Raw genomic sequence first — 19,887 nt, forward strand, 5'->3', positions numbered from 1 at the left:
TAGTATTACCATGTGACTAAACATCATGCAGGTATGCATATTTGTTTTTAAATATTTAGTATATACTTGATAACTTCATGTTTTTTGCATAACTGTACCATTCTTAACATGTTATACAGTATACCATCTTTCATTTTGAAGATGAAGACACTTATTACGCAATTAAGGGTCGATCAAAACATTTCACCAGTAAATAAAATACAGCTGTTCATCGTAAGTTCATTTCCATTATTTAATTTCATTACATTTATCACAACTCTCCCCCAAAGACAAAATGACATAGAAATTTACAATTATAGGTCACCCCACGGCCGCAACAAAAGAGTAAAACATATACCGCAAAGTCAGCTATAAAAGGCTTCGAAAAGACGCATGTTTAAAAAATAAAACAAGAAAATTGATTTATATATATAAAAATATTGAACGAGATACAAATATGATATCTAGCAAAAAATGACAATGTCTAATTCCTAAAAGGGGTGGTCTCATTAGAAAATCAGTTTACTTTCTTAAATTTTAAATACAGGTGACTAGTACATAATAAAAATAAAACAAAAGCATATCAAAGTTTTTTTTCTTAATTGTGTCCTTTTTAGTTAGTAAACAACCGTCATTCCCTTCTAAGTAATTTAATCGTTACTTTACTTAGATGTTTCACAATTTTTTAACAGTTTCTCATTTTTATTTCAGCCATGTTTTCAAAGAAATGTCATATGCACCTATAACACACAACATTAATGACTTCGTATACTCTGCTAGGTAAAATAGGCCATTAGTTTTCTCATTTTAATGATTTTTTGTCGTTCCGGACCTTTTATAGCTCACTTTGTGGTATGGGTTCTACTGGTTGTTGAAGGCTGTACAGTGACGTATAGTTAGTAATCTCTGTGTCATTTTGGTTACTTGTGAAGAGTTGTCTCATTGGCAATCAAATCACATCTCCTTTTTTTTATTTATAAAACAATGTTAAGGAAATAGGCAAAAAGCATTGTTTAACTGATATTTTCCATTTTGCCGTTAAAATGTAATTTTTAGATTCAAATGGTGTTGTTTTTTGTTTTGTTTTATTGTGTGTTTCCTTTAAATGAGGTGGATATTCGCGCTCACATGTTAAGTATGAATAGTTGCAAAAATTAATTCGGTCAACGCTTGTATATCATTACTGAATATCAAAAGCATAATTGAATACTTAGTTATTTATGAATGGAATACTTTCAAATATGTTTACAAATATATTTAACTAAAATAGAAATATGATAGAATTGTGGGATATTAGGAATATCTGATTTAATATTGAACTCAAAAGATATATTTGAATGCAGCTTGAAAGGTAGCAGCTGCAGTTATTTTCAGGAGATATTTAATTGTAGCATAACCGTGACCAGGAAACAACGGTCATCTTTTAAAACTTTTAGAACAAAGATAAGGAGAAATGAAAGACAAAGGATTTTTTTAAAATATTCTCTTCAATAACTTTACATTACATTTTGATAAATGTCATATTATTTATTATTAACACAAATAAAAATTTGTGTGTCTCTATACATAAATGATTGTATAATTTCTTTTGCATTTTTAGTACTGTGAACGTCAACTTGACACGAAGAGGCAAACAACCCTTGAGTATAAATTATTTTAATAAATATCTATATCCAATTAGTCTCAAAAGTACATGACAAATGTACTTTATTTGTATACAAGTAACATCTGCATACATATGTATTTGTCTTTTTTCACCTAGTCACTGTGAACATGAAATTTTAGCAACTCTCTGATGAAAGGATATTCGTTACCCTGTTTCAAAATAACAAGCCTCTTAAATAACAGTTATAAATTGATAGTATGAAAATGATGGAACTAAATAAAGCAGAAAAAAAAATGAAGGGCTCGCTTGCTTGTTTCGGAATATAAGTCATTGAAAATATTTCGGTAATTAATTCTCTCTAGATTCTTCGTGCATTTTTTCTTACAACAACGATGAAAAAATAACCGGGATTTTTTAAAGATTTTCAAAAGATACATGTAACTGTTGTAGGGACTCTGTGGGATTGCGACGTCAAAGACGTTATATCTGCCACTGTACAAAATATGGAAAATTGAACTTTCTTAAAACTGCCGAATCAATGTTTTGGAGACAAAAAAGTTAGAAAAAAGTAGATATCTCTGAAGCAAAGATTGCATTTTGATTCAAACTGTAATATTTGTGCACGAAATATATTTTTTTCTCACCTTAATTTACGATTACGAAAGCGTGTTGATCGCAACGTTCGAGAAAGACGGCCGTTTTTTTAGTAGCACTAAGCATATTTCGTCTGATATCGCTTTAAACCTAGCCATCAGAAATACACCAGAGATGACTAAACTGAAAGTATTTTAGCTCATTAAGATTTGTACGTATGTATAAAGCTTCAATTCAACCATTAAATACTGTAATTTTTCGATTTTTTTAGAATTACGAACAGTATGTTATATTTCCTGATCTTCCCGAAGCTTATACTTAGTTCATTCGATTGTATGAAAGTTTTTCTTTAAGAAACCGGTCTTCAACTGCCAAAAAATTTTAAAAGATAAAAGCGATTTCTGTTTGAAGTAACGAATATCACTCTTAAAATATAAACGTTTTCGCTTTTAACGTCGTCCTGATGCAAACGTAAAAGTTGAAATAAAAATTACACGCTGAGATTACAATATCGATTTGTTTACTTAGCTAGGCAACACACAGGCAAAATAAATCTCGCTTCCCCGATCAAGACTATTTATAGATCGGAATAATAAATCGTGTGAACATTTATACTAGGAAACAAATAAAAATAAGAAAATTATATATATATGGCATGTTAGATTGGTTAAAACACATTCATGCAAACATGCAGCAGTTGTTTCTAGACTGAACTGGTCAGTGAGAATTATACCAAATTGAATACGAAGAAAAAGAAAAATACATTTAGAATAAGAAAAAGCAAATTATTCAAAGGGGGCTAATGAGGCAAATGCCTCCTGTTGGAAATTTAAAAAAAGTTGAAACAAAGACTTGTCTTAATATCAAATTGTTTTCACGGCGAATGTCTTGCAAGAAGCATGGTCCATGTTTCTGACTTACTTTTAGTTTTCAGTGTCGATTGACTTTTGTTTGCACTAATGTGTCTTATCTGTACTAGGCTTTGTCTTTTGTTCATTTATTGTCCTACTTTAATATGACTATAGTCGTGAGTGTAAATTTCCATTTGTAAATGTCTGATTTCGCAATGTTGCATGTCCACCGATGTCCAGACATTGACGGTGCGAACAAATATTTTAAAAAGATATGATGCTACTGAACACAGAAAAAAATGGCGTTTCTTTATTTAAGAATTGAATGCTTCTTTTTGTAAATTTATTGGGTGGTAAAAGCGTTGACCAAAGTACATTTTGTATGAAGCGCGGAACACGTGTTTCATTCTAAAAATGTACGCACGGTCAACGCTTTTACAACCCTATAAGTTTCAAAAAGAAGCATTCAATACTTATAATTACATTTTTTAGCTAGGATCATGAAAACACGTGTTTTATCCAGTTTTATTTAATTCACCTGTGCACTGTATTGTGGGACCTCGTGTCATCATGCATGATAAATGTTATTGTCTGATGCAATTGTTTACGGAATAACATGTGATGTGCAGTTAGCCAATCAGAATATCGTATTATAATGAAACTTACATCTAATGTAATTATAAAGAATTGAACGTTTATCTTTAAACAATACAAAACTAGCCCTCTGTTTTGTGTATTGCCATATGGCCTCTTACATTGAAGAGTTTAACTTGCATTAAGTCATGTCCAAACAGACACTTTAATAGAGAAGAAATGAATATTGGTCTTTGGATGATCTCCCTAAAACCTAAAAGGCTTAACTTACAATGAATGTGTATACATATATATTGTCGAAAAAATATAGCAAAAAATACTTTCGTGTCAGAGAAAGTAAGAGTCAGCGAAACGCACAGAATGCACGAGTATGCGTCATTTTTTCACAGCATCTGGAAGTCTTGCGCGACCGCCAGACCCCTTGCCATTTCTTTTCCCACCTCGCTCTTGCTACAGTTTGACTCACTTTTAAAAGAGGCAAGTTACGGCCCTGATTAGATTTATTACTGACAAACATGAAGCATTAGCACTGAATTCAATTAATATCAATACGATTAAAATCAACTTATTTATGAATGGGTTTTGTTTTAACTAAATCAGTTACGCATGGAGCGTGACTTCTCTATCTCCTTAAAATATCTTAAAAGGTCATTTTCACTTCCGTCAATTTAAGTCAACCTTTGTGATAATGATATTCGAAAGCTAAACTTTGGTTTTACGTAAACTTTACAAAGAAAAGTTTAACATGTCTAAAACGAGAAACTGTAATTACCATAACAGAAAACCAACAGAGTGGACGTGACGGGGTACATCCCAACAACAAAAAGACACTAGTAGATATAAAGATCTGAGAGTACTTGCAGTTACTGACAGCAGCAAGTTCACACTAATACGTTTGAAGTCTTCATGTCATTCATCCCGCAATTGTTAAGTTTTTAAGACCATAAGTGAATGAATAATTTTCTATCTCAGTACATGCCTACATTTCTATATCAAATACTTTCCACTGAATTTTGAACCAAGTCACATCGATTCATATAAAAAAGCCAATCTACAGATGATGAAGTATTTCGTAGTTGCTTAGACTGTTAGGTGACATATTCATCCACAACCAGACAGATTTATTCAAAAACAAAATGTTCATGCATTGAATTATTTCAATTGAAATTTAAAAAAAATAAACATCCTTTTATTCAACGAGTTTATTTCACTTATAGGTAACAAATTAGAATTATTTTAGAATCTAAATTAATAGTTAACATATATTTCACAAACAAATTTACAAATATATATTTCATTGTTGGTAACAGTTTTTAAACAATATTCGCGGCAAAATATTTTAAAAGGATTCTGTTGGATTTTTTAAAGTGAAATAAGCACACAAAAAGCATGTATTATTTGGAACATATAGATGGTAGAAATATAATAGGACCAAAGTTTTCATTTTTATATATTTGACCTTTGACCCCAAGCAGCTACATGGTATTCATGAATATATACAATTTGTCAGCCAACATTTCAATTTAAAAATTTATCATTAAAAATACTTAAAGACTGAGTAATATAAATACCACAGCACACATCATACACAGAAGGAGCAAAAAGATAAAAAAAAATAACTAGTTTTAAAAGAATATGATCATTGTCCATACAATTCTTAGTTCGCACAAGGAAATATGAGAAATTGAACTATGAATTTGCTGCACATATATAACTTATGCTTTGCAGAATCTGCGCTAAATCATTAACTCAATAAGAAGAGGGAAAACGTATTCTTTATTTGAACATCGAAAATAAGACATTGTTTCTCATTTAACAAAGCTTGCATTGAAATGCTAACTGCAATCAACTATAACTCCCAATTGACACTCAACTTTGATTAAATGTCCGATCTTGACATTTTATTTGATTAAACGTCCAGACTGAATGGCAATTAAACCTCCTCCAGAATGTTTTAAGCAGTAGTAAAATTTTAAATAGTATGAAGAGGGAAATTTTCAGATTTTCAAAACAAATAAAGAGTTTTGTTTATTCTTTTGAAATGGAACTTATTTCTTTGCAGGTCAGTAAAATCTTAACATTACAAGAATTCAAAATCATGAAATAGATTCATTGTTATGTAAAACAAATCTGTTCTAAAATTAACAGAGTATACACATTACAATTGAAAGTTAAGTCATTCTAAAAGTTTATTAATGTTTTTTTGTACTCAACAAGTTATATTTTTGAAAGGACATATTAAGTCAGGGGCGTATTTATTTTTTACATTACTGTTTTAATACTTCCTAATGATAAGTATGTAACGTCATAGTAATGAAGGTGATATTTCAGCGGTTTCATAAGTAGTTGTGATACATAAAAGAGGTTAGACTTTGTATTTAACAAGGTATAACCCACCATTTTAAATGGAAATGTATGTACCAAGTCAGAAGTATGACAATTGTAAATCACTCGGATCGTTTGTTTATAACATCTTTATTCGTCTGTGTTTTAATCTACAATAATACCTTGGAGCTCTGTTGTTTTGTAATACTTTATTTATATATATACATATCTTATAATGAATGACTTTTCATCAAATGAATTCAGACTGTATATAATAAATAGACTTGCAAAAATAAAGGCACTCGCGTATACAAATTACTCAAATAAAATGAAGGAAACCAATTTCACTCATTAGATCCATCTTTATATGTAAACGTAACAATTGCAATTGACATTCGAACATTCTTCTTTTGTACAAATTATACATGCAGTAGTGATGGAGATGCTTGTAAAAAAAATATTGTTGCAAAAAAAACCTCATCCTATATAACAGGATTGGAATTTTTACATTTGCGTCAGACGCGCGTTTCGTCTACAAAAAACTCATCAGTGACGCTCGAATCAAAAAAAGTTTAAAATGCCAAAACATTACGAAGTTGAAGAGCATTGATAACCAAAAATTAATAACTTATCATCCCATTGTTATTTCAGTTATTCGTGATTCATAGTGCACCTCAAACTTGACCAGAATTCACGGTACTCTTTTAATTTAACCCTCTTGAAATAATTTCATCCCTATTACTGAGTGTAATACTTTCTACATTGGCAGTCATTAATTTCCAAATAAAATCGAATTAAGCACACTTTTAACGCCTTTTTTATATTTCTTTTCTAAAATGAATCTTAATATTCCATTTGGAAATTTTGACTAAAGGTCAATTGTTCAAGGTAAACATGTTTTTAAAACTTGAAAAGTATAAAGACTAAGCAATACTTTTATTTTGATTGCAAAAACGTGAACAATAAAAACACATAGAGAAGTAGATCAAGCAAACACGCAGCAACCCCTACTGTTTTTGTAGCATGCGTAAACGAAATGTATCGTGTTGATCTGTGCTAATTCAAATAACTATTACGAGGGGCTCAGACGTACTTCAACTCTTCATAAAGAGATATCTGATTCAACAAATGCATTTCAAACACGTCCACTAGAGCAATGTGTACTAGTTTGATCGCATCATCTGAAGTAATAGGTTACTGTTAGAGTATTCCGTAGTAGTTTTTGTCGTATTCTATAACACAGTTTGGTCACGCACGATACAGAACCGTATGGCAAAGTGAATGGGATTCGCGTTTCTCTAGGGGTTGTCAATCCAACGAAAAGCTATCCCACTTATTATCGAATAAAAGAATCAACAGCCCTTACTTGTCGAATTAGATTTTTTTTAACATATCATCAGAATATTTGTATGAATATGAGATTTCACTTGAATAGGCTAATGAAACAGTCCGTTACTAACAGGCTCTGCTTTTTAAAAAAACAAATTGGGTACCTAACATTTGTTTGACATCGCATATAGGATCAATTTGAATTGTCATTTTGAAATTGTCGAGTATGAACTAATTTAATTGATTAACAAATTTACCGGAGGAGACAAGTTATTTAAAATAGTTAACAAAGCGAACAACGCAAACAATCCGTTGCCCTAAAGCATGCAAAATATCATTAACAACACCGGAGTTCATGATTGCCAATCTGTCATATAACTAGGGTGTGTCTTAGTATGGTATAAGATCATATCTTAGTCCTAAGTCAGGTAAATGAAAGTCACATTAAATAATATGTGTCCTACATTCGGTCATGAAGTAAGTATATAAATATATATATGTATATATACACATGTATGTATATATTACATGTGTGTTTATGAAGGGCTTTTAGTAGCCCTTTTCGTCGTCACATTTGACGGCTTGCTGAATAAAACACCTGTATGCTTATTTACTTCTGCATGCAAAATTTAACAATGACTATAATATTTCCTTTATTTCAATAGAATAATATGTTCAGTCCAATGACTAGTTCACGAACAGATCCTGAATACTTACATTTATTAGAATATAAAGCATAAAATGGAATAACGAATATCATAATACAAATATTTAACTATCACACTGTAATTAGAATAAATAAAGTATTCGTTAACAAATTCGTTAATAAAATCTAAATATGTTATATTGTTTTAATTTCGTAGACAAATTGTTCCATAAAATACTTTCAGATGTCAACGTTTATACTCAGCGTAAGTTTATATAACATATAACAAGTTCTTTTTTTCTTAAAAGATGCAACTCTTGACTTTTACAGATAAACTGAAATAAAAAAGATATCATTTTAAGTTTATTGGCATGGGTCCAAGACTATAATTTTGTACGCTACACGTGTTTATCCTTTCGTGTTTAATGAAAAAAATGAAATCACAAAAATACTGAACAAATTCAATCGGAAAGTCCCTAATTACATGGCAAAATCAAATGACAAAACACATCAAACGAATGGACAACAACTGTCATATTCCTGAGTCTGTACAGGCATTTTTAAATGTAGAAAATGGTTGATATTGAACCTGGTTTTATAGCAATATCAATGACATTTCATGTCAACCCAAAGTATAGACTACTGAACTGAAGTTACTTTCGTAGACGAAACTTTCACCATCCGTGGCATCAACCCACTAGTGTAAATAGTTATCAAAGGTACCAGGTGTATAATTTAGTACGCCAGAAACGCGTTTCGTCTACATAAGAATCATAAGTAACGCTCAAATCAAAATATTTATAAAGTCAAACTAGTACAAAATTGAAGAGCATTGAGGATACAAAATTCCAAAAAATTGAGCCAAATACGGCTAAGCTAATCTATGGCGGTAAAACTCATTAAGCATACGATATTGTTGTGCGTCTACAAACAAATGGTCATCCGTTGGTCTAGCATACGAGGACTAACTGTTGCTCGTTGCTTAATCAAACCTGATCGAATGCTATGCTTTCTTAATGGTAAGCAGACGAACTATTAATAATTATCAAAGATACCAGGATTATAATTTAGTACGCCAGACGCGCGTTTCGTCTACATAAGACTCATCAGTGACGCTCAAATCGAAATATTTATAAACCAAAACAAGTACATAGTTGAAGAGCATCGAGGATCCAAAATTTCAAAAAGTTGTGCCAAATACGGCTAAGGTAATCTATGCCTGGGATAAGAAAATCCTTAGTTTTTCAAAATGTTCAAAGTTTTGTATACAGGAAATTTATAAAAAGACCACATTATTGAAACTCATGTCAACACCGAAGTGTTGACTACTGGGCTGGTGATACCCTCGGGGACGAAACGTCCACCAACAGTGGCTTCGACCCAGTGGTGTAAATAATTATCAAAGATACCAGGATTATAATTTAGTACACCAGACGCGCGTTTCGTCTACATAAGACTCATCAGTGACGCTCAAATTGAAATATTTATAAACCAAAACAAGTACAAAGTTGAAGAGCATTGAGGATCCAAAATTTCAAAAAGTTGTGCCAAATACGGCTAAGGTGATCTATGCCTGGGATAAGAAAATCCTTAGTTTTTCAAAATGTTCAAAGTTTTGTATACAGGAAATTTATAAAAATGACCACATTATTGAGACTCATGTCAACACCGAAGTGTTGACTACTGGGCTGGTGATACCCTCGGGGACGAAACGTCCACCAGCAGTGGCATAGCGTTGCTCTAGCGCAGTTTTCAAAAAAAATTATTGTGAACCGAATGGCCCTTCATATGACAGCAGCGTTTATTGCAAATGTATAAACATTTTTACTATAACTCAATAACTCAGCTGGTGATTTGTGAAAAAAAAACACATTTCTAGCTTGAGTGACATAATATTGTAAATCATTAGCAAAAAAAAAGGGAAACCACAAAACCTCTGGTGCAGACAAGCTGATGGAAACAGTATGGGGTCATTATGTTTAACCATCGATCTGAAAGTTTCTGCTTATCTAATACTTGAATGAAAACTTGAAGACAGACCGACAAAATCGTAGCAAAAAAAAATACGACGAGAAGCCTAACAGCATTCGACAAAATGCTGCAAACAAATACGATTCCCCAATATTTTGTTTCGGGTTTATTCATTTCATCCGTACGAGAACTTAATCTTTATTGATTTTTTACAATCTGTGCAGACATTTATACACTTAACTTTAATTGCTTAATTTTTTTTTCATCAGACGATCTAGAATTGAACAGAAAAATACTAATAGTTAGGTAAACACAGCTCAGACGGTCCCTCTGATATCGTTCGTCCCTTTCTGAAAATTTAGATATAATAATTACAATGATTCAATGATTTAATCAAACAACATGGCTGTCGATAAACACAATATTGTAATATATTTTCAATTTTAAATATGCTAAGCTATCAAATGTGTGTATTAAGTACAATTGCTATGTTTCATAAAGACTCATCAAAGAAATAGACTTATAATTTGGTGTACCAGACAGCGCATCTGACACTGTCTTTAAAAGTTTCTTACATAGCATCTCTATTGATTAAAATTATAAATCACCTATAATACATCAAAGAACTATTGCCATATGCATTCAACATCTGAATGAAACGTTGACTTAGTGTAGATGTTCAAAGTATTGAATATGAAATTCTTTAATTTAAATATTCAACCTCATATGACAATCTTTTTTCGGTAAAAACTTAATTCCATGTTCCAATTGCCGAAACGAATGTCTAAACATTTAAAAAAAATTAATACAAATGAATACTTTTGAAAGAGTATTCAAATAGAATCGACTTGTCTTTAAGAGTTCATTTTCTTTTTCTGACATGTGATAGTTCTAATTACATGTAAAGGTCTTCATATATTACATTTTCATAGATCAAAATTTCTTCGACTATCAAAAATGTGTTCAAAAGGATACATTTCTACGTCGAACAGAATTGTGACATTTTCAATTGTCTGCATTTGAAATAAAGACAGCTTGTAAATTTATAAACTGAGAATTAAGTTTAAACATTTTTTACTATATTTATATCTATATGTATGCTTATTTAACAAGCGAAAATATATCAATATTTCAGTATTGAGTGTACTTCTAACGTTTTTAAGAACCAATAAAGTTTTCTGCAATCCTCTCACAACTAGATTCATCAGCCATTGTTCATTCTGTAACGGTGTCTTCTCTTGACGTACTTTTTTAAAGGTAATAATAGTTTCATCACTCGTATGACGTCATTTAAAGAAAAAAATAATTGGGTTGCTTTGCTTAATTATCTACTTTTATAACAGGACTGTTTCATCTGCCATATAGGCTGTTTTCAACATATGACATTTGAAAATAAATAAGGAAATCCAGTAATTTTAATACAGTCAATGTCTTAATTAATGATTTAGCTATATTGAATATATATTTGATGACGGATCAAGCTAACGCTGTTGTGAACCACAGGCTAGGGCCGAATTCTAAAAAGAAATATCAACGTAAAACTTCACTCAAACGGATTAATATATAATTAAAACAAGTTTTTTTTCTGCTTTTAAGTGGAAAGATCTGTCATAAAACAACGTCTGTATTAAAGTAACTCATAAACATTCTAGTTGCTCAAGATTTATAGAAATTCTTTCAATACATTTAATTCTCCTTTTGTATTCGATACTTTCATTCATCGAACATATGAAGATGCAATTTAGAAAAGAATATTATGGAAGCATTTTCTTAAATTGATACTTTCAGATGTTTTGAAAACGTACGGTTTGCTACAAAATTACTGGATTTTTTTTTACTTAGACTAGAAGCTATATGCGTTTTGATAAATTACATAATCCATAGTAACGAATGTGTCATACAGTTCGGTTATTTGCGAAGGTATCACAGCCTCCGCAGTATTATCGCAGAAAAAAATGACATTTAATTAACCGCATAGGATTAGAAATATTGCCTCAACAACGTTATTTTTTATACACTTTCTTGATCTTATTGACACGCAATATGGAATGATAAATACTCTGCCAGGGTCTTTTTAACCCAAAAATCAATTATCTTAAGTTATTTCTACTATAAGTGCAGACTTTAACCTAACACATTTCTCTTAATAAGTGTTTCGCCACTGTCATTATGTATTATATTAATTTAAAAAAAACTCCAAGTTAAGAAATAACAAACGATGAATCCAATTCCATTGGGCAGAATTTACCTTGTATTATTTTGTTTTATAGAATAAGAAAATGTGTTATCAATGTAAATGTTACTACTAAATGATGTCAATCTAAGCAACTATAGGTTTCTGTACGTCCTTCAAAAATAGGCAAAACACATGCCGTTTTATCAATTAAACAAGGTCTATACATGACAGATTGTATTCGATGAAATCGAATGCCTGATTTGTGACAAACAATGAAATAAAACAAAAAACACAGAAGCAGATACAACATACAGCATCCGACGACAACTACCGAATTGCAGGCTCCTTACTTTTGATAGGCACACAGAGAATGTTACGGATTAAAACAGTAAGTTTTTCAAGTGTTTATACATCACTGGCTTTCACTTTATCAATCTGAGCGTCTGATCAATTTAAATAAAGAAAATCTCAGCGGAGGACGCTATCAGTTTTAAAATCGATTTCATTAATACATGTTGTATAACATCAAAGAAGTAGTAGTGCCTTTGAATTTACATGCAATTTGAGTACAAAGTATCAGTAATCTCTCACTTTGTCGTGATCTTCTTGTTTTTTTCAAAATATAACACATAATATTAACTTCACTTTTTGTATTTGATAAATGACGTAAGACTAAACAAGGAGATACTGTCAATATAATTCAATAAAAGACATTGACCGACAATATATACGATGAATCATAGAGATCACTCAGTATGTATCACTTTCAACGACATTTGGGTTTCCGAAGTTTATAGAGATTTCCCAAAGAATACCACTTAGGTAGTTCATTGCTCTAATGCTGATTGTAGTGTATTTAAACAGTTATCCCTTTGGGTTTTTTTTGTGGAAAGTTGTCACATTGAAAATGACAGAACATCCTTAGTTTTATATCGCAAATACATGCTTGATGTGCTATTTGTTTTACAGATTTCGTCCGCTTAATATCATTTTTTCATTTCGAAATCAATAACTATACCTTTATATATATTGAAAAGTATTAATTGTAGTGCAATGTCAAGATAATGAAATATTGAAGAGAACAATTAGAAACTTCACAATGAAACAAAGACGATTACAAACGATCATACCTTGAAGCTATATATGCGACTCATTTTAAAATAATTTCTTGAGAAGAAAATTAATGGTTAAATATTGAGGATCAAACCAATTTGGTTACATACTGTTAAGAAAGTGACTAATAATGTTACCCAGGTTCCAAAACTTTGAAACTGATTGATTCCTGTAGAAAGTTCAACAGCCAATACAATTTATTGTTTCAAGGCGAAAAAACGTAATGAGGAGTTAGGAGTACAGTAACTTTGCTTTGCTCTAGAAACACTTTGCGATACATTTTCCAGCAACACATTATTCTAAATCAGATATATTCGGCCTTAAACAATAAAAAAAAAGCCCATACCATGTAGTCAGCTGACATTAAAATTTCAAATAATTCAAACAAAAATACCCAATCAAACAAAAACATTTGCGCAAATCGGATACCACAGGCATAAAACGACAACCACTGATTTACAGACGCATGGCATTTGACAGGCACATATAAATTTATAAGTTCATCTTGTCGTATATAATAAAAAAATTGCGTAATTTTTTTTCTTATTTTTCATTTATTTAATTAAAATCTCTATTCATATTTTTTAACTCTTGTGTTAAAACAGACATCTGCAAATATTGAATGTTGAATTTGTTGGACATCAAAAGTTAATTTCAAAAAGTAATATTTTCTGTTACATTCTTGCATTACACATATCCACATTATTTTTAGCACGAATAATGATTTGAAGGCAAATAATTTCGATTAAGTATTTTTATGTATTTATTTAAAGATCTTGACGATTATTAAAATCTATGCAATAAAAAGACGACAAAACAAATTTACGCATAATATAACAAACTGGTGTTGTCCATTCGTTTGAAGTGTTTGAGCTTTTGATTTGGTCATTTGATAAAGGACTTTCCATTTTGAATTTTCCTCGGAGTTCAGTATTTTTGTGATATCAGTTTTTGCATACTGAAACAGCCTTTAATCCGTTATCTTATTCTCTTCTTCGTATAATAATATTAATGTTTTGAATCATTCAAAATGTAGAATTAACGAAAAGACCAAAGATAACCGATATACCATAGGGAACTGCATTCAATATACTACATGGTGATGAGAATAAACGTATGATAACGATTACACTTTTCACCTTTTGTGCAATTTATTTGAAGACAGCACTAAAAAAAGAACATTTCACCTACATATAATGAAAACAATTCACCAAGGTCGTGTTCACATTGACCTAAACTGGGTGTTGTGTTAGTGTAACTCACTTATAAACTAAACATAATTATGTTCCCATTGATAAAACTCAATGTTTAGATGTAGTTTAAATCATGTTTTGTCTACATGCAGTCGGTATTCGATATAGGCCTTGTGTATGTTAAGTGTACACAAAACTAGGCATTCAAAACTTTAATTTCCCCATGTATATTTAAAAAGAAACGATTTTTATATGAAATTGATACTTATAACACTTAATAAATCCTTTTTAATGCGTAATCCAGACATCTTTAAACTACTGCAAATCATCTAAAAGGAGCAACTACTTTACTTAAAAAAAGGGGGGGGGGGTTCTAAGTCAGATTTTTTTCTCTCGCGTAAGTATATAATTAGTTGTGGTTTTTTTATGGTACCAATTTAATAATTAACACTATATTGTATACCTGTACATAAGATTTGTTCACACTTGTAAACTATATGTCATTTAAATGTTTATTACGTAGAACCGAATTCAAATTTTCGAACAACTTTTCTAGCAATTCCCACAATTTGATCATTCAGATGATACGAATGAACAAATATTTAGCTTGCATCAATTATTTCGATTCTAAATAGGACAATGTTCAGGGCGATCAATTTTAGGAAATAGTTTAAAATAACAATATGCCATAATAATTTGAACTAATTCATGTTTGAATAATCTCATGACAAGTTTAAGTCAAAGTTTCTTTAAAGAGTACCAGCTGCGATGAGTGTCAGAAAATGTGGTCACGTATAAAGCCAACCACATGATAGATGCAGAAATGTTCTTGTCCCATTGGCATCGCCCTCTTTTAAAATGCTTCAAACGTATTTGATAAATAGTGAATTGTATAAGAAGTTCTCATCTGTCTCGCTGTGAAGAAATACACAGAAAACGTGTTTTGTTTTAACTCAATAAGTCTGGATGAATAAACGCAAATATAAGTGAAATGTTTTACAAATATTATTCAAAAGTTGCTTAAAGATTTATTACAATCGATTGCAATAACAGAAAGTTTACAAAATATAATATTATACCAGTATTTATGTAATCGTTGAAGTTTTACTGTCAGTCCTTTGTGACATTAAAATAATAGTAATGTAGCATTTTCTTACTGTATTTTATCATATGCATCTCCTTTGACTGTAGTGCAATCTGTACAAATTATGACATGTTGATCACTCACCAATTAATTTATCTTTTAACATCAAAGTAATCACTCCATTTGATGACATTGAAATATTAATTTTTTCTCAAGTATTATCTTCAAATCCATAATTGATAAACATCTAAGTGTGTGCTCTTGTCGACGCTGTAAGATGTTTGATCAGGATGTACTCGTTAATTATATAACCCAAAGGCTTATACCACAACTGTATCAAAATAAACAAACCACTAGAAGGTTGTAAGTGTATGAGTTATCAATCGGATAATATATTGTCAGAAGAGAAAAGGAAAAATTAGAATTGTTAGGACAATTCTCGCAAAGTGTCTGATATTTTAATACGAAAATGGTCATCAAGCAACTTAAAGATAGTTGCTATTGGACTTTACACCTTTTTCAACGTTTAGAGTTTGATTTATTCCCAAAACGTTTAACTATTGAAATGATGCAACGGTACTAACATTCCAGTATGCATAGGCAGTAGCGTGGTCGGTTGACCAATATTTCGAATGACATTAACGGCGCCATTTTCGTTCATCAAATGCGCATTTTGACAATAAATGTCTCCAGTGATGCTCGAAGCCAAAATATTTTAAAATCCAAAACGATTAGAAAAAAGAGCTTAAAAACAAAAAAGGACTGTTAAAATTTATTCTGGCAAGACAGCAGAGCGATATATTCCTTATTCTTATATTACGTGCTTCTTTCGTTTGAGAATAAACCCATGATATATATCCAATAAAAAAAAATGGTACATGCGTATATTGACTACTGCAGAATAATAAGTTTTATCGAATTGGCATGCATTTAATATATTTAATTAACATAAAACACTTCCAAACTCTTAAATGATGCACATGTTGTTACTAAATCATTTATTATGACTGTAATGTGTTGCATTTGGAAATTGACATATTTTACCTAGATACGACAACCGTTCATGCTGGCTGTTCAACACCCCCACCCCCCTGAAAATTCACAGTGCAGGTCGTTTTCTTCTTTACAAACAAAAAAGGAAGGTTCGTGGAAGAGCCTACAAAATGGTTCTACACTTATACACATCAGACATAGAAATTACCTTGATTGTTCTATTTAGAATCGAAATAATTGATGCAAGCTATATATTTGCTGCTACATATTTTTTTATCAAACTATTTTTAATTTAGGAATTAATTGATTCAAGCTATACTTTATTGTAGTTTGTTTTAACAAGGGTAGGCATTATATTCGTGTTTTTTTGGCCCTCACTGTCGCTCGGTCAAAAATAATCACAAATATAATGCCTACCCATGTTAAAACTCTATAAAGTATAGCTTGCATTAATTAATTCCTAACTTAAAAGTAGTTTGATAAAAAAAATTGTAGCAGCAAATATTTATGACGCAAAATACGTATGTTCGAGTAAGTACCAAAGTGCTGGCCATTAGGATGGTATTACATTATGTGACTAGCAGACCACCATTAAAGGTATCGAACCAGTGGAACTAACAACATGGAATTAAAAAGAGAAGTGCGAATAATTTACACAAAACCTTGATAGACGCTGTAAAAATAATAAAAATTATTACATGTAAGTGCTATTATAGTGGTTTTTTTATTTGTACTTGTATATTCACAACCTTTGATGATTAATCCACATTTTAATATATACTTTTGTCATAGTTCGGTATTTATACATCCCACCATACTGTTAGTTTGCTATTGCCATTGGGGTTTTGTTCGTCTTTCAATTTAACCTATGTGCTTTGTCTATAGAGTATGTATATGCTATTTTATTTTTTTGTTGACATAGTTGTTTGTTTTTCATAGTGATTACACTTAAAACACAATTTTGACTGTTGTACCCCAATTATTACCAATTCATATAATATGTCTATTTTTTTGGCTAAAACATTGTTGTCAATACAATGAATTTATATGCGGCTGTCATACAAGTGCGAGGTTTGGCTAGGTGTAATCACCTAGTTTAATCAACCATTTTCTACATTTTTCTTCATTCGTTTTATGTGTTTGAGCTTTTGATTTTAACCATCTTGTAAGGGATTTCCAATCTGGAGTTTACTTAAAGTTCAGTATTTTATTATTTTATCTTTCTTTATCTCCTATTTTTTTTTATGTTTAATACGAATCAATAACTTATTTTTTTAATCCACAAAATATGTTTTTGTAATATCTCTGAACTTTCTAAATCTTAACAAACCTTTCGAATTAAATTATATTATTTTGTTCGTTGAATTTGAAAGTAAAAATAATCATAACATTCATTTAGATTTAAGAACTCAACCAATTCTTGACCCATCTACAAGTATAGAATAGAACAGATACTATTTAAAATATTGAAATTGACCTATGTTTGTTGTATTTATTCATTTGTTAGTTCTCTTTATGCATTAGACAGCAAACATTTTTGACTTCGAGCAAAGATTATTAGGAAAAACAAATCATGCGCATTTATATAATACGTTTACATAATTCCCCTTGTTGTGTAACTCAATATATGGCGTCTAATTTGTAAGAATTATTAGATTTATTAATCTGTTTTCCTGAACACGATTACAATAATAAATTGAACTAAAAAGGACGGAAGGCTTATTACTCATGAGGAACAGGAATGCTATTGATAGTCATAGTTATTGTGGTTTGACAGGAATCTTTGAGCATCTGTATTATCTCATATGCCTTGACAATCTTCTAACAAACAAGTAACAACTAATTGAATGTATATAAAACACACAACAAAACGATAAAAAAAGAAACGCAAACGAAGTATTAAATAGGAACTAAGAGACCAGATATTCAGATTTTTAAATATCTGTCAGGGGAATCAATTAAAGCATGATTGAAAACCTTTATTACCCAATGAAATGATGTGGTGAAATTCTTTGACCTAATCCTCGGTAGATTAACTGAAAAATAATAACCCTAATTCTGTATGTATCTGCACATATCAAGAGCTTCTTACTCAGTGGTCTTTTTTGTTATTGTCGGCTATATTTTATTTGGTTGTAACCAATTTAGCCTCTATTATGTTGTTGGTTGTCTCAGTTGAATCATCTGCTTTAAAATTCCAGTGTCTTTCATTGCTTTATAAACGATATTTTTTTTTTGCTCATCAATAAAGACTGTACTGTTACTTTTAATTACTTTAACAGTTTCAAACCCCTTGATTTATGTTAATAATTTGATTTTTTTCCTGTTTATTCACAATTTTTCTGATTAACTGAAAATTTCTTACCCTAACGGCATTCTGTATGTACCTGCATTGTGTAAAAATGTAAATTCTCCAAGATGGTTACTGAAAGAATTGTATAAGTGATTGTGCAAAGGCAATGAAATGCAAACATTTGACGATCCCTTCTATTGTTTACGTAAATTGCAGTTTTTGTTAAAGCTATTCATGCATACTTACTTGCTATATCTGGAAATGTGAAATCACGGATATTAATTGCGAGTTTCAGAGAAAATGAACAGTATTCTCTTATTAAAATCGATACATAAAATGTTTCTCGTGACACTAGTTTGAGAAATAATGTAATAATGGTGTTACGTGTAATTTCAACGAGTAGACAAATGTAAGAATGTCTAAATAATTACAGGTCGACGGCCTGGTGTCTTGTTGAATTAATGTAATTCTACTATCGGCCAGTCTAATTACTGTAATAAGAAACTGCGGTTATTGTCTTTGAATATGTTGCAATGAACTTATAAAGAGAGGTTAGTCACACAGACGAGACGTACGTGTTTAATTATTTCTTAAAAGCAGAATGCTAATGTTTTCCTGATACCTAATATTCTATCTTTAAAATATACAAATTATTAGATAAGGATCTTGATATTTTGTTCTGATTCTTGCTTTTTTTGTTTACGCTAGAAATTTAAAAAGAACTTGATAAGAAGATTACGTTCCATTTCTAAGCATTCATAACACTCAGTTAACTTTAGTGCAATTATAAACAGTTTAACTTCGTCAAGAAAAGTACACTTTAGGGAGGTTTGAAAGAGCTGTCTTTTAGCTCCTACATTTGCAAAAATAGAGAAATTCGTCAAACCTTTTAGGATTTCTATTATATAACATGGACTTGTCAATTCAGAAATGATAGAAGTTGTGTCACTTTGACGTCATAATCATGTAAAATTTACTTAAAAGGTAGAAATTGTCTCACGAGTATTGATTTTTTTTCGCTTATGCATATAAAATGACAATGTGGTATGATTGCCAATGAGACAACTGTCCACAAGAGACCAAAATGACACAGACATTAACAACTATAGGTCACCGTACGGCATTGAACAATGAGCAAAA

At 30.7% G+C, this 19,887-nt stretch overlaps 1 protein-coding gene across 1 annotated transcript in view; it reads right to left on the reverse strand.

Annotated features, from left to right (window-relative positions):
• Positions 1–15,730, reverse strand: part of LOC134708258 (mu-type opioid receptor-like) — a 61,332-nt gene extending 45,602 nt beyond the window's left edge. The window contains exon 1 of the mRNA XM_063568659.1: positions 15,606–15,730. Coding sequence (XP_063424729.1) covers positions 15,606–15,654 — 49 coding nt within the window. The 5' untranslated portion in view covers positions 15,655–15,730. The remainder of the gene's footprint in view (positions 1–15,605) is intronic.
• Positions 15,731–19,887: the final 4,157 nt, after the last annotated feature.

The sequence above is a fragment of the Mytilus trossulus genome, chromosome 1 (genome assembly GCF_036588685.1).
Source record: "Mytilus trossulus isolate FHL-02 chromosome 1, PNRI_Mtr1.1.1.hap1, whole genome shotgun sequence".
Classification (NCBI taxonomy): Eukaryota; Metazoa; Mollusca; class Bivalvia; order Mytilida; family Mytilidae; genus Mytilus; species Mytilus trossulus.